Consider the following 25,039-nt stretch of genomic DNA (forward strand, 5'->3'; position numbering starts at 1 on the left):
TTCCTTCTTAAAGGGCTACAGTTTTAAGCAACCCCACCTTGAATGGGTGGAGACACATCTCCATGGAAACCATCTAATCAGAGGTTACCACCCACAATTGGGTGGGTCACATCTCCATGGAAACAATCAGAAAGCTCCCAGCCGGCAATACTGAATGAGGATTAAAGGACACGACTTTTCTGGGGGTACACAATAGCTTCAAACCAGCACAGATGCATTATGACTTATCATGAGGGTTAGAGCAGGCCCAGTTGTGGGAGGCTGCTGCTTCTGTGCTGGGTATCGGGCCTGAAGTCAGCAGGGCCCACAGTGGGACCTGTTGGACCCCTCCAAATGAGCTTGGATCTGTCCATCACCATCCCCTACCTTTGACGATGTAGGTGACCCACAGGAAAAGCTGGTGTCCTTCACAATGGGGCTTCACTTGCATCTGGCCCAGGGCTGGACAAGCTGGGGAGGGTAGAGTGACTCGTGGAGCACCAGATCAGATGAAATGGCGGGGCAGCACCTGGTGCACACTCGCCTTCTGAACCTCAAAACGTGGCTGCTGCTTCCCAGTCCCTTTCCACATCCCCTGCAGATTTCTGTTGTGGTCAGCACCGACCTAGAACCACACAAGGCAGGGAACTCTGGGAGAACAAGTTCCAGCTTAGCTCAATGGGCAAGGTACACTTGAGGTCCACTGTCCCCAGTGGGCGAGGCACACTTGAGGTCCTCTGTCCCTGACCCTGGGATGGCTCCTCCTTTCTTCCACTGCCCCTCCAGGGCCACCTTACATGCACACACGTGGCCTGCTTTACCTGGGTGCACTGCCTGTCCCGTGTCTCCTAATCTCCCCTTGGACATTCTGGAGTGCAGGGCTGGGCTCACGGCCCCATGGCTCTGGGAGAGAGGAAGGGGTTCCTGGGGAGCTCCACTGGGGGGAAAACAGCCAGGAAGCCCTGCCCCCAGCAGCGGGCCAGGCTGGCAGCTGGCACAGACCTTCCTGATGGGGCCTCCTTGGAAGGCTGACAAGTTCCCAGGCAGGGTCCCTTTGCATCTTGAATGCAAGTGGTGGAAAATACAGCAACCTAGGCAATGATGGTGCAATTTGTCTGTCCCGGGACAGGGCGTGGGCTGCTTCTCCAGCCCTAGACCTTAGGAAAGAGGCAAGCAAGGACCCCCGAGACCCCTATTCCCTGCTCATCCAGAGTCTTTGGATGATGGGTCCACTTCCCCAGGCGCCTGGTTGCTAGGCGAGGCTCTGGAGCCCTGCTCTGATGGACTTGTCTCCCAAAGCCCAGAGAGCCACTTTCAGGACCCCATACCACACCCCTCTGCTAGAGCTGTTCAAGGCCAGGCCCCAAGGGCCCCAAGGGCCCCCCCAGCAGCCAGCAGCCTCCCTCGCATTCATTGCTCAGAGGCCTCTCCTGACACTACGCATAGTGGGCTCCCACTAGCCGTTTGCTGAATCCGATCCCCCTTCTCCAGACAGCAGTGAGCTGGGACCAGGATGGGTAAGAGGCGGGTTGGAGGCTGCATTCAGAGTGATGGGAGTGGCCTGGGCTACAAGTAAGGCCCTGCTTGCCTGGACCTGCTGCCTGTCTATGAGCAAGTTGGGGAGTAAGTAGAGGGGAATCCAGGAAGCACCCCCTCTCCATTCACTTAGCTGCTGCACTTGGGCAGGTAAGCCAAGAGGGGTTAGGGAGTGGGGATAGGCACAAAGTCTGTGATGGACACCTCCCCAGTCCGCTCGGTCCCCCCCCCCCCCCCCCGGCTGAGCTTTGGAGAGGGAGAAGGGTTTGCACTGGGCTGGAGATGGCAGATGTGCTGTTCCCTGCAGTTACGGGAGGAGAGAAGCTGCTGGAAGCCTGAGGTTCTGGCCCAACACACACGCATTCAGAGGCACACCCATGCACGCATGCATGCCCACACACCACGCAGAAACCGTGCACACACCCCAGTACACACACACCACACACAAACCCACTTCTGTGTACCACGTGTGCAGAGGTACATTACACAAAGTGTGCAAATCACATGTTTGTGCACACACACGCACACCACACATAACCCACACACAACACACATATGCTGGCACATACCGGCACACCATTTGCTTATACTTGTGCACACACTTGTACAACCACACACACACCTGCACATGTACACTTTGCCCAGAGGCCCCCCTGCCCCTTCCCAGGGCCTCTCTTCCATGAGGGTGACCCGCCCCCCGCCCCCCGTCTTTGCAGGAAGGTACCAACTTTACCTGAAGCTTGGAGGGCTCCTCAGGCGAGGGTCATGTGCATTGCTGCTGCCGCCCCCGAGCAGGGGGGCCCCTCTTGCAGCCTTTAGCCATTGCACTGGGTCCCAAGGGACAGGAGGCAAAGGACCCACATTGGCCCTGTCCCCCAGCCATGCCCTATGACCACCCGAGGCCTAGCACCTGCCCACCCTGGGAGTTCCATGGGCCCTTCCCCCATGGGCCCCTCCCCCACACCCCCATCTTCCTGCAGAGACTCTGCCCCATGCTGGGCCAGAGAGGGGACAGCAGCCATTTGTTCCCAGTGCCTCTGCAGCACCCATCTGTCCAGACACTGTCCACGACCAAACCACCAGGGCGCTGGGCACGCAGAAGCACCTCCCTCCTTTTCTCTGGAAGAACCTGGCCTTGTGAAGGCTCAGGTCTGGTCTCTATGCGTGCGCGAGGGTGAGCCCTGGGTCCTGGGCAGGCGGACCAGGGCACCGCTCTGCTGACAAGGCCAAGGCTACCTGGGGCCTGTCCTTGAAAATGGGGAATCAGCAGTTGGCTCTGCTGGTGGACGAATCCCACCGTTTGGGAAGTAGGGACCGCCCCCGGGAAGCAGCAGAAATTTTTAGCCATCAGTAAGCTTGGTCATGAACGTGGGTGTGGGATGGTTTGTGGACGTGCTCGCCACGGAGCGCCCCATCCATGGCAGCTCGCTGGGGCCAGCGGAACAAAATGCACCGGTGTAGCACAATCGCCTTTTACCTTTCCTCCCTCACTTGAAGAGGGCTGGGGGCATGGCCTATGGGACGGCCCGGGGGAGTGAATCCCAGCAGGCCTCAGGGGTGGGATGTGCCCCTAGGGTTTTTGCTGCAAAAATGGGCATGGCAGGGCGGGCCACAGTGGCTCAGCAGGCAGAGTTCTCGCCTGCCATGCCGGAGACCCAGCTTCGATTCCCGGTGCCTGCCCATGCAAAAAAATAGTGGACATGGCAGAGAGGCGCCCAGGCTCTTAGAAAGCCTACTGTGCCCCAGCCTAATGCAGGATGGACAAGACACAGCGGCACCGTGCCTCGTGGGGTGACAGATCGCACAGACAGTGCTGGGACACCCTAAGATGACCCAGGGAACTGGGCTGAGCGTGGAAGGCAGAGGCACGGCGACTCTCTTAAGCAGAGTGCATTTCTCGTCCCGCTGCTGGGGACTCATGCCATCGGCAGGCATGCTTTTCCCCAAGGGATCCCGAAGGACTGGGCCTCACCTGTTCAAGATTCAGGTGCCCAGGACAAGACACTGGACTGGCCAAGACAAGTCCCATCCCCGCTCTGGCCTAAAGCAGGGCAGATCCTGTCACAACTGTTCAAAAGGAGAAGCGAGACCCGGAGAACAGTCAATGAACTTTATTGAAGAGAACCATAAACGAACTCATTTAAAAGGAACTGCAACAGAGAACTTGGAATCGCCACTAAAGGCCAGAGGCCCCGGCGCACCCCCTCCTCCTGGGGTCCCTCACGAGGGGCCTCAGCCACCCCCACCCCCCAGCCCCCAGGCCACGTCCTCCCTCCCCGAGGGCCACAGGATGTGCCTCCTGCCGGGACGAGGGCCTCTGGCCATGTGCACTCCCACGGGACGTCACAGAGGGACACTGGCAAACACGGCAGAGAACATCAGCACATCGAGGAAACAGAGTCACAGACGTCAACTGGGGTGCGACTTCGACACAGTCCCCACGGAGCTCCCCGCAGCCCCGGCTCCTGGGCCATCCTTGCTTCCCGCGCTCCGAGTGAGGGCCGGCCGGGCCCCCCTCCATCCTGCCCGCCGTCTCCTGGGCTCGGGGTCTCCGGGGAACAGCTGCTCAGATAAGAAACACACAACTCCACAAGCACGAGCAACAGCCGGCCCACCTGGGCCCGGAAAGCAGGGCCGAGCTCCCCAGACGGGACACTCGGCTGCGAGGGCACAGGGCGCGGGGGCGACCAGCGTCCACCCTGGGGTGAGCACAGCAACGGCTCTGCCCGGAACACGGCTGGGGGTGGACGAGTGCTGGACGCGTGGGTGACTGCGGGGCCCAATGAGGTCCGGGCGGACACCAGGACCGGGAGCAGCAGGCCCCAAGGGGTGGGGGTGGGGGCGGGGTCCCCCTACTGGGAGACGCCGGCAGGCAGCACCTCAGGATGGCCTCTGGGCCTGGGGTGGGGGTGGGAGCGGGGAGCCCGCAGCTCAGGAGCGCTTCCTGGCAGGCTGCCCAGTGGCCAGGGATGGGGCGGGGGCTGCTTAGAGATGCTGTGGTGGGGAGCCTGCCCCTTCCCCCCACCCCCTCCCGGGACTCTGTGTGGAACATGGTCATCTGGGCCCCTTGGAAGGGCTGAGGGTGGTGGCTGGGGCCCCGGGCAGGAGGCAGGGCACCCGGGGACCCTGGGCGTTGGGAGCCTATTTGCCCCAAGGGGCCTCGGGGTGGCTCCCCTCCCCAGCCCCGCCTGCGTTTCCCGACTCCTCCCCGGGGGTCCCCTGGGCCCCCTGGGCGCCTACCCCAGAAACACTGCCCACCTGGGGCGGGGCGGGGGCGCTGGCCCCGGGGGCCTCTAGGGGCCCTGCCTGACCGACGCCCTCCGGGGCAGGGGCATCTCCATCTTGCTGAGGGGTCTCCGCGGCAGGGGCGGCCCCCGGGGCTCCCCCGGCCACCCCGGGCCCGTGCTCCGCGTGGCCCTGCTCGCTCCTGGCCAGGGCAGCCTCCCAGGCCTCGGTCTCCCGGACGAGCCGCAGCAGCCCCATGAAGCCAGGGGGCCGCCTCTGCAGCCGCAGCCTCTCCAGCTTCTTCCGCAACGTGGCGTTGGGGCGGGCCCGCATCAGCACCTGGCGGGCGCGCACCTGGTCGGCGATGGCCGCGTGCACCGCTCCCTTCTCCAAGGCCGCCTGCAGCAGGCCCTCCAGGCGCATCACGTAGGCAAAGAGGCTCTCCTGGGGCCGCTGCGCGCAGGTGAGGAACTTGAGGCGCGCCGTCACGCGGGTGTCCTTGTTTCCAAACACCTGCACGAAGGCGGACAGGCACTCCTGCGCCGGGAGCTCGGGGTTTTCTGCCAGCAGGCGACACATGAGGTCGAGCGCGGGCCCGCTCAGGCACTCCACCAGCCTCCTCCTCTTCTCCTGTTCCGACACTTGGCGCCACAGGTACAGCATGTCGTTGGTGTGGTTCAGCCAGTCCTCGAAGGACTCTTCTCCGGGGCGGGGCTCTGGCCTCCCGGAAAAGCGTCTCAGCTCCTGGTAGGTTATGGTTTTCAGCAGAGGGTACAGGACTCGCTTCCATTCACTGGTCCAAGATTCTCTCTCACCTGCAGATCCTACATCACCTGCAGCTCCTGCCACATCTGCAACTGCTCCACCTGTAGCTCCTCCCACATCTGCAAATGCCACACCTGCAGCTCCTACCATATCTGCTGATAGCACACCTAAAGCTCCTGCATCTCCTGCCACATCTGCAATTGCTCCACCTGTAGCTCCTTCCACATCCGCAAATGCCACACCTGCAGCTCCTACCATATCTGCTGATAGCACACCTAAAGCTCCTGCATCTCCTGCCACATCTGCAATTGCTCCACCTGTAGCTCCTCCCACATCCACAAATGCCACACCTGCAGCTCCTACCATAGCTGCAAATGCCACACCTGCAGCTCCTACCATATCTGCTGATAGCACACCTACAGCTCCTGCATCTCCTGCCACATCTGCAATTGCTCCACCTGTAGCTCCTCCCACATCCGCAAATGCCACACCTGCAGCTCCTACCATAGCTGCTGATAGCACACCTGCAGCTCCTGCATCTCCTGCCACATCTGCAATTGCTCCACCTGTAGCTCCTCCCACATCCGCAAATGCCACACCTGCAGCTCCTACCATAGCTGCTGATAGCACACCTGCAGCTCCTGCATCACCTGCAGCTCCTGCCACATCTGCAAATATCCCACCTATACCTCCTGGCACAACTGCAAATGGCACACCTTTAGCTCCTGCTACATCTGCAAATGCCCCACCTGCAGCTCCTTCCATGTCTGCAAATGCCACACCTGCAGCCCCTGCATCACCTGTAGCTCCTGCCTCACCTAAAGCTCCTTTCTCACCTGCAGCTCTTCCCTCACCTGCAACTCCTACCACATGTGCAATTGCTCCACCTGAAGCTCCTGCCACATCTGCTACTTCCACACCTGCCGCTCGTGTGTCACCTGCAGCGCCTGCCTCCTCACCAGCCAATCCTGACACGTTCGGAGCTCTTGCTTTATCTGCTGATTCAGTCGCATCTTTGGCCCCTTTCACACCTTCACCTCCTGCCACACCTGCCCTGCCAGCCACTTCTCGCCCCTGGGGCTGTTTACGGAGACTGGGTATATACTGTAATTCTGCATGAGGGGCCTGGGGCAGGAAGATCACAGTCCAGGCACCCCCTCTGGCTGGTATCTTCCGAGGGATCAAACTTCGATTTAAATAGTCACTGAATTCGATCAAGGCAGCCCTGGTCCCGAGCTCCTTTCTGAAGCTCTTGCCGAGCACTCGGTACCTGCCCATGGGCCATAGAGCGGCCTGCACGGACTCCTGGAACTCCTCCTCCGCGCAGTCCTCCGGGATGCCCAGGACCAGTATCGAGCGCTGCGCGTTCGCGCCCATCCACCTGCACCAATCGCTCAGCAGTGCCAGCGCCATTGCCCTGGACATTGGTTGAGTGGGGTGCGATAGGATCTGGGTGCTCAGTGCAGTCTTTGCAGCCTGGGAATGCAAAAGGGATAGAGGGATGATCGCGCCACACGCCCCGCCCCCTCCCAGACTCCACTGCCCACCCAAAACCCCCAATATTCAGGCCAGCACCCTGCCCTTCCATTCCTGCAGCCCAGAGATCCTGCTCCTTGTTTTGTTTTGCTTTTTGTTTTTAGGAAAGTTTTTGAATATCAATTAAATTTCTTTACAAGAGAGAGGACCAGTCACACTTTCTATTTCCTCTTGTGTCTGTTTTGGTAACTTGTTTTCATACATAAGTTTTCCACTTTATCTTGATGAGTCTTGTTAGTTGATCAATTTAGCTTCTCTTTTAGAAGACCTAATTGATGACTTTCTTAATTTATCCTATAGTTTGTTTTCAAATTCATTGATTTATGTTCCTATTTCTATTATTTCTTTCCTTGTACTTCTTTTGGATTTGCTTTGCTCTTTGTTTTCTAGCTTCTTTAAAAAAAAACAGCTTTATTGAGATATAATTCACATCTGTATAATTTACCCATATAAGTATTAGTTCACTTTTACTATATGCTGTATGGCGGGGTCACATTTCATTCTTTTTTCAGGTGAGTATCCAGTTACTGCAGCCCCATTTGTCAGATTTTTGTTGGTTTGTTTGTTTTTGTTGGTTTGTTTTTTTTAGGGGGGAGGTGCATGGGCCAGAAATCAAGCCCAGGTCTCCTGCATGGCAGGCGAGAATTCTACCACTAACTAACTACCCTCTCACTGCCTCAGTTCAATGGTTTTTAGTACATTCAGAGTGATGTATCCATCAACACAAGCAATTTTAGAATGTTCATCACTCCATAAAGAAACTTCATACTTAGTAGCAGTTACACTCCATTTTCACTGAAAACCCTCTTTTCTAGACAGCAATGAATCTACTTAATTTCTCTATGCATTTGGCTGTTCTTGGCATTTCATATAACAGAACTGTATGTGGCCTTTGTGACGGGCTGGTTCTACTCAAACAATGTTTTTTGTTTCATCCATGTTATTGCATGTATCAATACTTATTTTATTTTTTTTGTTATATTTTTATTGAGAAATATTCACTCACATACAGTCTGTCCATAATATACAATCAATGGCTCACAATATCATCACATGGTTGTGTATGCTTCACCATGATTATTTTTAGAACATTTGCATCACTCTACAAAAACAAATTAAAAAGAAAAAGAACTCATACATCCCATACCCCTTACCCCTCCCTCTCATTGACACACAGTAATTCGACCTACCCAATTTTTACCCTTTATCTCCCTGTATTATTTACTTTTTTACCCCTATTTATTTTATTCATCTGTCCATACCCTGGATAAAAGGAGCATCAGACACAAGGTTTGCACAATCACACAGTCACATTGTAAAAGTATTATACAATTGTCTTCAAGAATCAAGGCTAATGGAATACAGCTCGTTTCAGATACGTCCCTCCAGCCACTCCACTACACTATACACTAAAAAGGGATAGCTATATCATGTGTAAGAATAATCTCCAGGATAACCTCCTGACTCTGTTTGAAATTTCTCAGCCACTGACACTTTATTTTGCCTCATTTCTGTCTTCCCCCTTTTGGTCAAGAAGACTTTCTCAATCCCGAAGCCAGGTCCCAGCTCATCCCAGGAGTTCTGTCCCATGTTGACAGGAAGATTTACACCCCTGGGAGACATGTCCCAAATAGGAGGGAGGGCAGCGAGTTAACTTAGAGAGAGAAGCCACATCTGAGCAACAAAAGAGACTCTGTGGGGGTGACTATTCAGCATTATTATCAGTAGGCTAAGACTTTCCTTTGAAGAAACAAGTTTTCTAGGGGTGAGCCCCAAGATTGAGGGCTCAGCCTATTGATTTGGTTGTCCCTACTGTTTGCGGGAATATCAGGAATTCCCCAGATGGAGAGGTTTAATATTTCCTCCTTTCTCCCCAGTCCCCCATGGGGACCTTGCAAATATATATATATATATTTTCTTTTTGGCATGGGCAGGCACAGGGAATCGAACCTGGGTCTCTGGCATGGGAGGTGAGAATTCTGCCACTGAGCCATGTTGCCCTGCCTGCAAATACTTTCTTTAGTCATTGCCCAAATTACTCTGGGATATAACAAGGCATCACACTAACCAAGATCTCACACCTTATTCAAGATTCCATGTACTTATGGTGTTCAAACAAAGTGACCATACAAGGTAAATTAAAATAATGTGCTACCAAGTCCCCTTCGGGGAATGGTGAGAAAGGGGGAAAATTCAACTTCCCCACGTTGAATTCTTGATATTCTCACAAGCAGTGTGGACAACCAAAGATACAGCCTGAGCCCCGAGTCTTGGGGTTTGTTCATATGAAACCTAACCCCACAAACGATAGGTCAAGCCTCCTTAAAATTAGGCCTAAGAGTCACCCCCAAAAGAACCTCTTTTGTTGCTCAGATGTGGCCTCTCTCTCCAGCCAACACAACGAGTGAACTTGCTGCCCTCCCCCGTCTACGTGGGACATGACTCCCAGGGGTGTGGACCTTCCTGGCAACGTGGGACAGAAATCCTAGAATGAGCTGGGACTCAGCATCAAGGGATTGAGAAAACCTCTAGAATAAGCTGGGACTCAGAATCAAGGGATTGGGAAAAAGTTCTCCCCTAGAATAAGCTGGGACTCAGCATCAAGGGATTGGGAAAACCTCGACTGGGCGGGGAGAGCGAAATGAGACAAAAAAAAAATGTCAATGGCTGAGAGATTCCAAACAGAGTTGAGAGGTCATCCTGCAGGTTATTCTTATGCATTAAATAGATATCACTTTGTTAGTCAAGATGTAATGGAGAGACTGGAGGGAACTGCCTGAAAATGTAGAGCTGTGTTCCAGTAGCCAGGTTTCTTAAAGACGATCGTATAATGATACAGCTTTCACAGTGTGACTGTGTGATTGTGAAAACTTTGTGTCTGAGGCTCCTTTTATCTACGTTATCAACAGATGAGTAAAATATATGAAATAAAAATAAGTAATAGGGGGAACAAATGTTAAAATAAATTTAGATTGAAATGCTAGTGATCAATGAAAGGGAGGGGTAAGGGGTATGGTATGCATGAGTTTTTTTCTGTTTTCTTTTTATTTCTTTTTCTGAATTGATGCAAATGCTCTAAGAAATGATCATGATGATGAATATGCAACTATGTGATGATATTGTGAATTACTGATTATATATGTAGAATGAAATGAACAAAAGTTAAGAATATTTGCGTTTGTTGTTATATTTTTTAAAAAATTAATAAAAATAATTTTTAAAAATGTGCTACCCAAAATATAAATTTTGCAGCACATAATAATCATCTCTCTGTTTGGTCTTGCACAGAGGTTAAAGTATGAAAAAATATGGGCCATATCATCCTTTACCCAGTATTCTGATTTAATTTAGTCCTATCCTGATCAGTTTCATTCACATCTGTAAAGAAGTCTTATTACTTTGTCAGTTTTTTTAACACTTGTCTAGCTTTTTTTGGATGGGGCATTAGCCCCTCAGTTTTGTGTGTATGGTCCTTTGTAATACCAGATTTTCAAGCAATACATTTTGACCTGAACGCTTCTTCGGCTACCTCCCGCTAATTTTAATAGATTGTAATTCTATTATTATTCGGTTTGAAACATTTTCTGAGTTTCTTCGTGATTTCTTCTTTGACCCACAGGTTTCCAAGTATTTCGAGATGTAGTACTGTTACTAATATCTATTGGAATTCCATGCTGGTCAGATCCCTTTTATGCACAATTTCAATCTTTCAAAGTTTATGGAGACATTTTCACTGGAGCCCAACTCCACAACCCCCCCACGCCCCTCCCCCCACCACGCCCCTCCCCCACCCACCACGCCCCTCCTCCGCCCGCCCCTCCCCCATCCTGCCCCTCCCCCATCCTGCCCCTCCCCCACCCACCACGAGGCAGCCCAAAGCCCTTCCCCCTCCAACGCCAGCAACATGGAGCCCTTCACGGACTGTCCCCCACAGAAGTGGACAGACCCCATCTGCCTCAGCCGACCGCCGCCCTTCACCCGCAGCCCCTTCGGGCCCCCGCCTGTCGCCTCCGCAGCCGCAGCCCAGAGCCAGCCGCTCCCACTCGGGAAGGTCCCTCCAGCAGACCCCTGCGGCCCAGGAGACTCCCGCTCTCACGATGCCCGCCCCGGCCCACGGGCCCGCACACGCACGCACGCACACACACACACACACACACACACACACACGCACGCACACACAACCCCGCAGCCCATCTGTGCCCCTCCCCTCAGGGGCCACTCCTCTCCACCGCCCCTCAACAGCCCCTTCCCCAACCGCCCCAACAGGAGCCTCCCACGGCCACGCACTGGGACACCCCCAGCAAGGAGTCAACGGCCCCCCGCCTCACCCCACCCCGGGCTCTGGGAGTCCTCCCCACCAGCTCCCTCAGCCGGGAGTCCACTTCCCGCGCACCCCACCCGCCCACTGGGGCGCCCTCCTCACCCGGCGCCCCGCAGCCAGCGGCCCTGACACAGCCCAACCCTCCCGTCCTCCCACCCCTACTCCGGGCCGCGGCAGCTACAGCACCCCACCCTGGGCTCTGTGCCCTAACTGCAGGATGTACGCTGCAGCGGAGCCCCTGCCCACCTGCCTGGGTCCTCGGGCTTGGCGCACGTCTGTGGGAAACGAGCCTCCGCGGTGCTGGCCTGGAACTGCGCAGTCCCGCGTCCTCCAGCCGCGTGTGGTAGCAGGTTCTCCCAGAAGCCCCGGGCACGACGGGGGGGGGGGGGTGGGCGGGGAGGGTGGGCGGGGAGTCCCTATGCCCCTGTACAGGGCAGATGATTCGATCAGGGCAGCACGTGAGTGGGGCGTCATCGCTGCGGTAGAGATGGGAGGGTGGCGAGGCTGGGCGCCTCCTGCGCTTGATTGGCCCTCCACCAGCGACACAGGTGGGCGGGGGAGGAGTCAGTTGTCGGAGGCACAGAACATTCTGGCAAGTTGATCACAGTTTCTTTTGTCGTTTGTTTTCCATTGTGGTTGATAATGTCATACGGATCTGTTTTGTATTTGCTGGTTTCTTGCCTAATACCCATTGCTGCGGCAGGAGCGTTCAAATCTCCAACTCTCATTGTGGAAATGGGTATCTCTCCCTTTATTCGGTCAAATGTTTGTTCGGTATATTTTGAAGCTCCATCACTTGCTGCAGACACATCCGCTAAGTTTTCGTGTCACAGATTAATTGAGCCTTACACCATTTCAAAATGTCCCTTTCAGCCCAGACGCCTTTCTTCTTTGACCCTACGTATCTAGTGTTCATATAGCCATTCCCACTGGCTCGTGCTTAGTCTGCGCAGCGTATCACTTTGCAGACTCTTACCGCTGACGATCTGTGGTGTTTTCTTTTAATTTTCAGGTTTTTCTTTCTTTTTCTTTTTTCTTTTTTTTTTTTTTTCTTTTTTGCATGGGCAGGGAGCGGGAACCAAACCCGGGTCTCCAGCATGCCAGGCGAGAACTCTGCTTGCTGAGCCACCATCGCACTGCCCTTTGGCTTTATATTTAAAATGCATCTCTTTACTTTTTTCATCCATTCTCACAATCTCTGCCTTTTAATTGGAGTTTCTAGCCCATTTACATTGAATGTAACATTTCTTATGATTGGCTATAGGTCTGTCCTTTTACTTTCTGTCCCATCTGTTTTTGTTCCTCTGTTCCCCTTCCCTGCCTGGATTAATCAAATGTTTCTTAGAATTACATTTTAATTTATGTATTGTATTTTTACTTATGCAGTAGGACCTCATTTTACATGACCAATATGCTCCAAGACCCTTTGCCTAAGTTTAAGATCATGCGTAATAGCAAAACCCGTCATTTAACAAATATTTCTTATAGAAACGTACATATCACACATTTCTTCTAAATAAGACAAGTAAACACTCTAGTAACAATAAGTAAACAGAATTAATAATACAATTTTTTAAAATCTGAATTCTCTCTCTCTGCCTTTATTTTTTTATTGCCCGTCCCATATACCTAAATTTGCATGTGTTGAGTTCATGTAAAAAAAAATCCTACTTCTTTCCATGCTTTTTAGAGATTGCAATACATTGGAGATACTCTTACCTTTTCATTATCTACTTATAATTAATATTGTACCACTTAATGTAATGCAAGAACTTTTCAACCATATAGATAAATTCTCCCTTCTTTATAATATATTGCATCTACATATGTTATCAACCTTACAATGCACTCATATAACTTTACTTAAAACACTCATAGGTATTATAAATAAATTAAAGTAAATAAGTGCTCTTAACTGTTGACTCACATTTTACCATTTCTGGTGTTCTTCATTTCATCCAAAGATCAAGGTTTCCCTCCAGTATTATTTTGCTTCAGATCGAAAGACTTCTAGCATTTCTTTTAGTGTAAGTTCTGTTGAATAATTCTTTTTCTTTTCACATATATAAAAAATGTCCTTATTTCACTTTCATACTTGAAGAATATTTTTTCCTGATATAGAGGTCTGGATTGAAAGCCATTTTTCTTTCAGCACGTTAAAGATGTTGTCCCGCTGTCTCCTGGCTCCCATTGTTTTTTATAAGAATTCAGGGCCAATTCTGATAAATGGTCCCCATATGTGCTACTCCATTTTACTCTGACAGCTTTCAAGGTTTTCTCTTGATCTTTTGTTTTCAGTCGTTTGACCACGATGCTCCTGGATTTGGTTTTTCTTTCTACTTAACCTCCTCTGGTTCATTAAGATTCTTGAATCTCTAAATGGTGTTCTTCCCTCATTTTTGGAAATGTTCAGCCATTATTTATTTCTTTCACATACTTTATCTTCCCTATTCGCTCTCTCCTTTCCTGGAATTCCAAATACGAATGTGTTGGGCCTTCCCCCCCGCCCCCCACATCCCACTGAAGTACTGTTCTTTCTTTTCTTTTTTTTTTTTTCTTTTGTGTGTGTGTGTGTGTGTGTGTATGCTGTATGGCATGTTTACATTTCATTATTTTTCCATGCAAGTAGCCCGTTATTGCAGTACCGTTTGTTGTATTTTGTTTGTTTGTTTGGGGGAAGCGCATGGCTCAGAAATCGAACCTGGGTCTCCCGCATGGGGCAAGAGTTCTGCCACTGAACTACCCTTGCACACACAAACACACATGCACACACCCCACTGAAGTACTGTTCTTTCTTTTAAAACTTTTTCTCTCCTTGCAGAATGGATCTTTTCTATGGGCTCTGTCTTCAAGTTCACAGCTCTTTCTTCTGTCATCTGCAATCTGCTATTAAGGCCACCAAGGTTTTCTCTTCAGAGATTGTGTTTTCAGTCCCAGGGTTTACAATTGGCTGTTTTCAGTCGTTTCTTTTTCTCTGCTGAAATGTCCTATTATTTTTAACTTCATAATGAGCATGTTTTATATCCTTAAGCATATTTACAATAGCTGCTTTTAAAAACACCGTCTGCAAAACATTGCTAAAAGGAATTAAAGAAGATTTAGAATGAGTAGAGAGACATTCCCTGCTCATGAATAGGAAGTTAAGTGTAGTTAATATGTCGGTTTTGCCCAAGTTGATCTAGAGATTTAATGCGATGCCAATCCGAATCCCAACAACCTACTTTGAAGACTTGAAGAAGTTAGTTATCAAATTCACTAAGAAGGGAAAGAGACAGAAAAAAAAAAACACACACCATCTGTAAATTTCAGTATCAAGGTCATGTTAGAACCAGCTTCTCTTAATTTTTTTTCTTGAATTTCAGACAAATGTCCTTAATTCTTCTAGTAACCTATAGTATTGTATCCTGGATATTGTCAATAAATTTAGTGCCTTTGGCTTCTTGGCTTCTGCTGTATTCCGCCAAAGAGGTGGTGGAGGTGGTGGTGGTTTTAGTGTGTAGTTTAGGATAAAAGCCACCCCTCACTAGTGGCCATCGAGGACCTGCCCTGTCTGGCTTCCCCGGCCCCAGGCAGGTCACCCACCCTCTCTCTGTCTGCCCAGCCCAGCCACACCAGCCTCCCTTAGCCTCTCTGTCTTTGTGCTCATTCCAGCCCCAGGACCTTTGCACATGCTGTTCTCCTGCTCTAAATTCTGTCTGCCCTGTGATGCCATCACCTGGAATCTCTGTTCAGTTCTTTGGCTTGGAGTCTGTCCTGTGTTCACATAGTTCAGGAGTCAGCCAGAGATTTGGGCAGGCTGTATACGGGAAATCTGGGTTCCATATCTGTGGTTCATTCGCTCTCAGAATTGCCCCGTCTCACTTCCCTTCTGCCACATCTGCCCGGAACTCTGTCCTCTGGTTGTCTGAGTTTTAACCATGCAGCATGGTGCCTTCTGCATCTTGTCCTCACCCTAGAAAATGTGCAAACAGGAAAATCACTTGGTGCTGTTCCCTTCTTCTGAGTGTCAACTCCCCCTGAAGTAGATGGTTTAAGCCTCTGCTGCTCGGTCCCCCATGCCTTGAGGAAGATTTTGATTTTTACATTTTGTCCTGAGTTGAGGGCTGCTCTCTGCAGGAGGGTGGGGCTGAGAGGTGTTTACTCCAGAGCACTCGGGCTCAGTCTGCTGCAGAAGCCCCTCTTGGGTCCCGGGCACCACTTATGGCCACCCCTCCCCATCCATCTTCTTGGGGGACCTGACGTGGAGTCATCATAGATGTCTCTTTTAGTTCTCATGATTCCGGTAGTTTTATTTTTGCTTATTTATTTTATTGTTCATTTCTGGGTGCACTTCTTTCTACTGTGTGTGGCTGTGTCTCTGTGTATTACATGTTTGTGTGAGTCTTTTTAAAAAATAGTATCTTTATTATGAATGGTCAGTGTTAAAAATGTAAGATTTATGGAAGCCATTACTTGTGAAGTCATTTGCGTCCTCCAGCTGCAGAGATGCAACATGTAGCTCATTGCTCTACATGAGTCCAGATCAGATTTTCTTCCGGGGCGATATGATTTGCAGTTTGCTCTCTTTACCTTTTGTGTCTGGCTTATTTCACTCAGCCTCATGTCCTCAAGGCTCATCCACATTGTCATGTGCTTCAGGACCTCATTTCTTCTTACTGCTGCATAATATTCCATCATATGTATATACCACATTTGTTGATCCACTCGTGTGTTGATGGGCATTTGAATTATTTCCATCTTTCGGCAGTTGTGAATAATGCCACTATGAACATCGGTGTGCAAATGTCTGTGTGTGTCTCTGCTTTCAGCTCTTCTGGGTATATATCAAGTAGTGGTATTGCTGGGTCGTAGGACAACTCGATATTTCTTTTCTGAGAAACTGACAGTCTGTCTTCCATAGTGGCTGTACCATTATACATTCCCACCAGCAGTGCATAAGTGTCCCAATTTATCCACATCCTCTCCAACATTTGTACTTTCCTGTTTGCTTATTAGCAGCCATTCTTATAGGCATGAAGTGGTATCTCACTATAGTCTCGATTTGCATTTCCCTTATAGCTAATGAGAATGAGCATCTCTTCATGTGCTTTTGAGCCAGCTGTATTCGCTCTTCAGAAAAAATGTTTATTCATATCTTTAGTCCATTTTATAATTGGATTGCTTGTTCTCTTGTTGTTGAGTTGTATAATTTCTTTATGTAAACAGGATATCAAACCTTTATCCCCTATATGGTTACCAAATATTTTCTCACACTGAGTTGGCTGCCTCTTCACCTTTTTGATAAACCCTTTTGATGCTCAGAAGCTTTTGAATCTGAGGAGCTCCCATTTATCTATTTTTTTTTTCTTTTGTACCTTGTGCTTTGGGTGTAAAGTTCAAGAAGCTACTGCTTATTGTTAGGTCTTGAAGATATTCTTTAATCCATTTTGAAAGAAGTTTTGTATAGGGTGTAAGATAAGGGACCTCTTTCATTCTTTTGGCTATTGACACCAAATTCCCCCATGCCCATTTATTGAAAAGACTATTTTGTCCCAATTGAGTGGATTTAGGGGCCTTGTTGAAGATCAGTTGACCACAGATTTGGTGGTGTATTTCTGTACTGCCAATTCGATTCCATTGGTCAATACTTCTATCATTGTGCCAGTGCCATGCTGTTTTAACCACTGTGGCTTTATAGTAAGCTTTAAATTTGGAAAGTGATAGTCCTCCCCCTTCACTCTTCATTTTTAAGATATCTGTAACTGTTCAAGGTTTCTTTCCCTTCCAAATAAATAGTAACTAGCTTTTCCAAGTCTTCAAAACAGGTTGTGGTATTTTGATTGGCATCTATAAATCAATTTGGGTAAAAGTGACACCCTAACAACATTCAGCTTTCCTATCCATGAGCACGGAATGTCTTTCCATCTTTTTAGATTTTCTTTAATATACAGTCCTTTACATCCCTGGTTAAGTTTATTCCTATGTGATTATTTTAGTTGCATTGTAAATGGAATTTTTTCCTTAATTGTCTCCTCAGTTAGGTCATTACCTGTGTATAGAAACATTACTAATTTTTGCACATTATTCTTGTATCCTGCCACTTTACTGAATTTGTCTGTCTCTCACCATTGAGTACGATGCTGGCTATGGGTTTTTCGTATATGCCCTTTATCATACTGAAGAAGTTTCCTTCAATTTGTACCTTTCTTTTTTTTTTTTTGCATGGGTAGGCATCGGGAATCGAACCCGGGTCTCCAGCATGGCAGGTGAGAACACTGCCACTGGGCTACCATCGCACCGCCCCAATTGCTACCTTTTGAAGTATTTTTATCAGAAAAAAAATGCTGAATTTTGTTGAATACCTTTTCAGCATCAGTTAATATGAACATGTGATTTTCGCTTTTGATTTGTTAATGTGCTGTTTTACACTGATTGATTTTCTTATGTTGAACCACCCTTGCATGCCTGGAATAAACCCCATTTGGTCATGGTGTATAATTCCTTTAATATGTCGCTGGATTCTATTTGCTAGTATTTTGTTAAGAATTTTCGCATCTGTGTTCATTAGGGAGATTGGTCCCTAGTTTTCCTTTCTTGTATGTCTTTATCCAGTTTTGGTATTAGAGTGATGTTAGCTTCATAAAATGAGTTAGACAGATATGGCCTCTCTCTCAAAGCCAAGTCAGCAGGTGAACTCACTGCCCTCCTCTCCAGGTGGGACATGACTCCCAGGGGTGTGACTCTCCCTGGCAATGTGGCACAGGCCTCCCGGGATAAGCCAGGACCCGGCATCATGGAATTGAAAAAGCCTTCTTGATCAAAGAGGGAAGAGAGAAATAAGACAAAATAAAGTGTCAGTGGCTGAGAGATTTCAAACAGAGTCGAGAGGTTATCCTGGAGGTTATTCTTATGCATTATATAGATATCCCCTTTTTAGTTTATGGTGTATTGGAGTGGCTGAAGCGAAGTACCTGAACTGCAGAGCTGTGTTCCAATAGCCTTGATTCTTGAAGATTGTATAACGATATAGCTTTTACAATGGGACTGTGTGATTGTGAAAACCTTCTGTCTGATGCTCCTTTTATCCAAGGTATGGACAGATGAGTAAAAAATATGGATAAAAAATAAGCAAATAATAGGGTAACAAAGGTTAAAATCAATTGGGTAGATGGAAATAGTAGTGGTCAGTGAGAGGGAGGGATAAAGGGTATGGGATGTACGGGATTTTTTTTTTCATTTTATTTTTCTGAAATGATGTAAATGCCCTAAAAATGATCATGGTGATGACTACACAACCATGTGATAATGTTGTGATTGTATATTATGGATGGACTGTATGTGTGAGAAGATTTCTCAATAAAAATGTACAAATAAAGTAAGAGTTAAGTAACATCATTTCTCGTCAATTTTTGGGGAAGAGTTTGAGCAGGATTGGTGTTAGTTCTTTTTGGAATGTTTGATAAAATTCCCCTGTGAAGCCATCCGGCCCTGGAGTTTTCTTTGTAGGAAGATTTTTGATGACTGATTGAATCTCTTCACTTGTGATTGGTTTGTTGAGATCTTCTATTTCCTCCTGACTCAGTGTAGCTTGTTTGTGTGTCTCCAGGAATTGGTCCATTTCATCTAGTTTGTTGGTGTATAGTTGTTCGCAGTATCCCCTTATGATATTTTTTATTTCTTCAAAATCAATAGTAACAACCCCCCTCTCATTTCTGATTTTGTTGATTTGAGTCCTCTCTCTTTTCTTCTTTGTCATTCTAGCTAGAAGTCCATCGATTTTATTGATTTATAATTGTGGTGGTTTCAAAATATGCCCACAGATTCTTTGCTCTTCATCCCTCCAAGAAGTGAAACTTTGATTCCTGGCCCCTTGAGTGTAGACTAAACTTAGCGGCTCTCTTCTTACAGATAGATATGGCACAAATGATGGAATGTAAATTCCAAATTAGGTCGTAGAAAAAAGGCAGCTTCTGCATTGCCAGGATGAAGAAGGCACCCTGGGCTCCATCCCATGACCAGTGCAGGACATGGCTACTACCCCAAGGACCACAATAGCTGCTGCTGCCTCAGCTGCCCCCCCCCCCCGCCAGTGGAATGAAGGCACCCCCCGCTCAGGGTCAGTGGGCAGTGAGCACACCTGATGGACAGAGCCCAAGTCATGTGCAAGGGAAGCCGAGAGCACAAACCTGGCATTTCCCACCCCTCTCGTGGGAGGTATCTCCACATAAGGCTAGGGAACAGCACGTGCAAAGGTCCTGGGGCTGGAAGGAGCATGATAATTATGAGGCTGGAGGCAGGGCAGCGTGGCTGGGCAGACAGAAAGAAGGGAGTGCCCTGCCTGGGGCTGGAGAGGCCAAACCAGGCAGATCCTCAGGGGCCACAACTGGGGGTGGTCTTTAGCCTCAGGAGTGGGGAGCTCCGGGAGGGGTTTGAAGCCAGCGGGGCCTGCCCACACATGATGTGTGTGACATGACCCCATATTATTTTCAGCAGCTGCCTGTGCCTTCTGTATGGGGGACTTACACCGGCGCGGTGTGGCTGCAGGAAGCCTGGCCAGAGCCACTGGGGCTGTCCAGGGGGAGAGGACAGTGGCCTGTTCTGCCATTGCAACAGTGGAATGGCACCAGATTATCAGATCTAATCTGAAAGATATGTAGAAGCAACTCAACATGAGGAACAATTGGATCTGGAGGTAAGCAGAAGGCGCGTCCCCAGAGTTAGAGGCTCTGAAACTTTGAAAGTCACTAGTGCCCCATACAGCAATTGTTTTAAAAAAAAAAAGTTGAAAAAGTGATCAGACTTCGACTAGAGATATGAATGAGGCTGATCTGGATAGGACTAAGGTAAATCAGAATATGGGGTTAAGAAGGATATGATCCATGTTTAAAACTTCAACTTCTGTGTGGGACCAAAGGGAGAGATGTTTATTTTGTGCACAACTTATATTTGGGGTAGTACAGTATCTAATTTAACTTGTATGGTCAGTTTAGTTGAACACCATAATTACAAGGAATCTTGAATAGGGCGTGAGATCTTGTTGTTTTGTCCAGGTTAGTGTGATGCCCTGATATATCCTAGAATGATTTGGATAGAGAATAAAAGGGTGTTTGCACAGTAGCCTTGGGGGACTGGGGAGAAAGGGGTAAATGTTCAACTTCCTCATCTGGAGAATTCCTGATATTCTCGCAAGCAGTGGGGACAACCAATGCAATAGGCTGAGCCCTCAATCTTAAGGTTCACCCTATGAAATTTATTCCTGCAAGAGACAGGAATAAGGCCTAAGAGTCACCCCCAGAGAACCTCTTTTGTTGCTCAGATGTAACCTCTCTAAGTCAACTCAGCAGGTGAACTCACTGCTCTCTCCCCTATGTGGGACATGACTGCCAGGGGTATAAATCTCCCTGGCAACGTGGGACATGACTCCCAGGGATAAGCTGGGACTGGGCATCTTCGGAATGAGAAAATCTTCTTGACCAAAAAGGGGAAGAGAGAAATGAGACAAAATAAAGTGTCAGTGGCTGAGAGATTTCAAACAGAGTCAAGAGGTTATCCTGGACATTATTCTTACGCATTATATAGATATCTCTTTTTAGTTTATGGTGAATTGAAGTGGCTGGAGGGAAGTACTTGAAACTGTAGAGCTGTGTTCCAGTAGCCCTGATTCTTGAAGATGATTGTATAGTGATATAACTTTTACAATGTGACTGTGTGATTGTGAAAATGCTGTGTCTGATGCTCCTTTTATCCAGGGTATGGACAGATGAGTGAAATAATAAGGATAAAAAAATAAATACATAATGGGAGGTGATAAATGGTAAAAAAAAAAAGAAAAGAAAAGAAAAAGTGGGTAGATTGAAATACTGGTGGTCAAAGAGAGGAGGGGTAAGGGTTATGGAATGTATGAGGTTTTTCTTTTCTCTTTGTCTTTCTGGAGTGATGCAAATGTTCTAAAAATGATCATGGTGATGAATACACAGCTATGTGATGATATTGTGAGCCACTGATTGTACACCGTATATTAACTGTATGTGTGTGAAGTTTTCTCAGTAAATAAGTATATATATAAAGAGGTGAGTCTCCACGTCTGGTCTTTAGCACGGGTGCATGGGGATTCCGTTCGCTGTGGCCAGAGACTCAGGAGGAGTTCCAGTTTGGGGGGGGAAATCCTCAGTTTCGTTCTGAACATGTGGAGTTAGAAGCATCCTTGAGCAATGCAAGTGGAGGTATCAAGAAAGCAGGTGGATATAAGAGTGCTAAGGACAGGCCTGAGGCCCCATGCAGAGCTCTAGGTGGCCCAAGGATAAGTCCACTTAGAAAGATGCCTCATCTTCCCTTTCACCGTCCCCAAGCCTAGACATGGGACAGGGGACAGGGGAGGATGGCGACGTATTAGGAAGTAAGGTGCAGCCAGCTGTGTATTGGCCTTCCAGCTGAGCCTTTCCCCACCCCGGGAAGTCTTGGTGAGGCTGGATGGTTCTTTGGGGTGACAGTCCCCACACACTGGTATGCTTCCTGGGTGTGGGTCTCTGTCACCTGGAGAGGGAACACTGCTGGCTGCCCTCCCGGCACCCATTGCCCCCCTTCTTCCTTGTTAAGAGGACCCCCTTTTGGCTCAGTTGTGGCAATCCCCAACCCCAAATCCAGGCCCCAGAGTCTGATTGGCCCAAATCCAGTCTACCCGCGACATTTCCCAGCCCCAGGGGCCCAATCAAACCAAAGAATAAGGGTAGGACAAGGAAGCCTGTGGTCCCAGTTGCCACTGGTGGGCATCTCGCAAGCCCAACAGGGGGCAGCCTAAAGGCAGAGCCAGGACAGGGTGGTGCAAAGAGGCTGGTCCTGGGTGACAATCCTGGGCAGGTGCTGGAGCCTGGCCTCATCTCTGACCGCTAATGATGATGGCAGCTTGTCGACAGTCTTGGATTAAGCCCATTGGAGCTGGGGCGTCCCCACCGTGGCCCCATCTAACAGGACAGCATCACCCACACCAGCCACCCTCTACTCTGACCTTGGTGTGGGGGGTGTGCACAGGAGTCAAGGAGCCCGGGTGGACGTGGGGCGTTGCTACATGTAGCCCCAGCCCTTGCAAGCCCCAGTGTCACTGCCTCTTTGGACCTCAGCTCCGATGCCCCCAACCCCGCTCCACCCACGAGCCCCACCCCATCCACATCACCTTCCCTGCAGGGGGCCGGGCAGGGACCTGCTGAGAAACAGCTCATCTCACAGGCCACAGAGGCCTAGCCCACTCGCCAGCTCCCCACCTCAAGTCTCTGGGACCCCCAGTGTGTGCGTGTGTCTGGGCAGGGTGTCTGGAACCCAGGGTCAGTGCATTTCCCCCAGAACCACCTCCGCTGGACGGATAAGCAGGCAGAAGCTGTCAGCCCCAGCCCAGCCCAGCCGGGCACCCCCACGTGGGGGTGGGGGTGTCCTCTTGCAGAAGTGGCCCACCCCCTCTGCCTCTGGCCACTGTCCCCTGCAGCCTTCCCTCCCCATTCCTCGGTTCCCACCAACAGCTTGGTTTCCCTCATCCCCTTCTCCGGGGCCCTTCCGGGGGCATGTTGGGAGCCCAGCCCCATCCCCGGAGCCCCGCCTCTTTGACCCTGGCTCCTGGGACCCCTTGGCCTTGGCTTTCCTGCAGCAGGATCTTGGGGTGCCCCTGACGTCCTTTTCTGCAACACCAGTCCTGGAAAGAGCTTCCCCTCCTCCATGAGTAGGGGTTGCTTCCCCCATCGACGAACTTTTTATTTGTCCCAGCGACTGTTTCTGCTCTTGGGGCTCCGCCCGGTCCCTCTTGGAGCCCCTGCACCGCTGCCGCGTTCCCGTGCCCCGGGCTTTAGGCTTTGCAGAAATAGCGCGGGCAGCTGTTCGGGCCTTGCCACCCCCCCCACCCTTTACATCATTTTTCTATTCCTCACTTTTCTTCGAAGGACTCGTAATCGTCAACACACACTTGCGGGGGGAGGGAGTCAGCCCGGGATTTCAATCCCGCTTGTAGCCCGGGGTGGGGGGGGGGGGGGGGCGTGACGAGTCGGGGAAATGGCCACCAGGAAGGGCAGCCTGCAGGGAAGCATCCCTCAGTGGCCTCGTCCCTCCCGTCCATCCATGTCCATCGGTCTCCAAGCCGCCCGCTCCCTCCCCTTTCTGACCCGGCCCCTCCCTCTGGGGGTGAGCAGGGTCCGGCCGCTTGGAACTAGCTGCCCACAGGGGTCCCTGGTGGGTGCTCAGTCCACTGCGGAAACCTCCCCTGTCCTTCCCCCCACACGCCGCGCACGCTGTCACCCCGAGACCCCCTGAGCAGCCTGGACGGGAAGCGGAAGTGCCCCCGGGAGGGAGGGTGGGAGCGAGGCCAGACCCCCCTCTGGGCGCGCGGGGGCGGGCGTGGGGGCCGGCCGTCCTCCCGCCGCGCCGCGCATGCTCGGAGCCCCCCCTCCCGCGGCCCGTTCCCACGCCCGTCGCCGCCGCCCGGTCCCCGGCCTGCCGCGCTCGTCGGCACCGGACGGTCGCGCCTCCCGAGCGGTCCCCAGCGGCCCAGGTGGAGCCGCGCCCGCGAGCCCGCTGCCTCCGGGGAGAGGGGGTGGGGGGCGCTGGCCGGGAGGGCTGCTCGGAGGCGGCGGCCTTGATCCAGGGCCTGCCGGAGGACGCGGCGGGGCTGGGGGCCGGGGCGGCGGCGGGCGCGGGGCGGGCTGGGGGACCGCCGAGCGGCCCTCTGGGCTGCGCGTGTCCAGGGGCGCCGAGGAGAAGCGGCGGGCCGGCCGGCGCGGGGTAAGTCGGCGCCCTGCTCTCCCGATTCCTCTCCTTGGATTGGCGCTCAGCCCCGCGGCCAGCAGCCCGTCGCGACCCGCGTGGTGAGTGTGGAGTCGGCGCCCCCGGGCGTGGGAAGGCGGGCGGGTGCCATCGCGAGGTCCCAGCCCTCCTGCCCGCGGCCCTTGGAGAACCGTTCACGGGCACAGACGCGGGGGCTCCCCAAAAGGGGCAGGGCCGCCCCAATGGGGACCCAGCGGGTGACCAGGGTGGGGGCTGTGCCTGTTTCTGGGGTTGGGGACCGGCCGCATAAGCTTAACCAAGGCTAGGAAGAGCCAATGACAGACAGGATGGAAGCACCAGCCCGGGGGAAAGTGGGAGCAGATGGCTGGGATGAAAGAGCCAGTGCAGCGGGCCATCGGGCCGCGCTGTCCTGTGCGCCTGGCTTCTGACAGTCAATTCAAAAACACGTTGGGAGCAGAGGCTGCCTGGCAGGCTTTTGAGGGACATCAGAAAGCCAAGTGGCAGAAATCCCTGCACTGGGGAGCTGACCTTCAGTGGCAGGTGGCCGACAATAGAGAGTTTAGATTAGTAAGCATCAAGTCTGTTAAAAGGTGGTCAGCGCTGTGGGAACAAAATGGAGCAGGAAAAGGGGCTAAGGGGTTGGGTTGAAGTTTAAGTGGTATGGTCAGAGTGGGTGTTATGGCCAGGGTGATGTTTCTGCAAACACTTAAGAGAGATGTGGCTGTGTCGGGAAAGAACATTCCAGAGGGAGAGCAACAGCCGGTGCAAAGGCCCTGAGGCAGAAGTGGCCTGGCATGGTGGAGGAGCAGAAGGCAGCAAGGGAGGGGAAGCCGTGCAGGGCCTCCCTATCCGGTGGGTCCCTGGAGTGCTGAGCAGCCTGCGTAGCCCACTTTCCATCCAGGCCAGCCCCTGCCCGCCCCTGGAAGCCAGGCTGGA

The 25,039-nt window shown here is 51.0% G+C and overlaps 1 protein-coding gene across 3 annotated transcripts; it reads right to left on the bottom strand.

The window, feature by feature from the left end:
• Positions 1-3,620: 3,620 nt before the first annotated feature.
• LOC143670573 (paraneoplastic antigen Ma6E-like) lies at positions 3,621-11,725 on the bottom strand. 3 transcript variants are annotated; one of them, XM_077145429.1, is made up of 3 exons: positions 11,609-11,725; positions 5,889-6,981; positions 3,621-5,855 (listed from the first exon to the last, which is right to left on the bottom strand). In XM_077145429.1, exons 2-3 carry the CDS (start codon positions 6,928-6,930, stop codon positions 4,657-4,659), a joined length of 2,241 nt encoding a protein of 746 aa, XP_077001544.1. In that variant the 5' UTR covers positions 6,931-6,981; positions 11,609-11,725; the 3' UTR covers positions 3,621-4,656. The 3 variants fall into 3 exon arrangements, with proteins under 3 accessions (XP_077001544.1, XP_077001543.1, XP_077001542.1); XM_077145428.1 differs by having other exon boundaries at positions 3,621-6,981; positions 11,613-11,725; XM_077145427.1 differs by having other exon boundaries at positions 3,621-6,981.
• Between the last annotated feature and the right edge of the window lie 13,314 nt (positions 11,726-25,039).

Source organism: Tamandua tetradactyla, chromosome X (assembly GCF_023851605.1).
Source record: "Tamandua tetradactyla isolate mTamTet1 chromosome X, mTamTet1.pri, whole genome shotgun sequence".
Classification (NCBI taxonomy): Eukaryota; Metazoa; Chordata; class Mammalia; order Pilosa; family Myrmecophagidae; genus Tamandua; species Tamandua tetradactyla.

Bases quoted from the DNA above. Each gene is read 5' to 3' on its own strand.
- LOC143670573 (XM_077145428.1), bottom strand. From the start codon at position 6,930: ATGTCCAGGGCAATGGCGCTGGCACTGCTGAGCGATTGGTGCAGGTGG.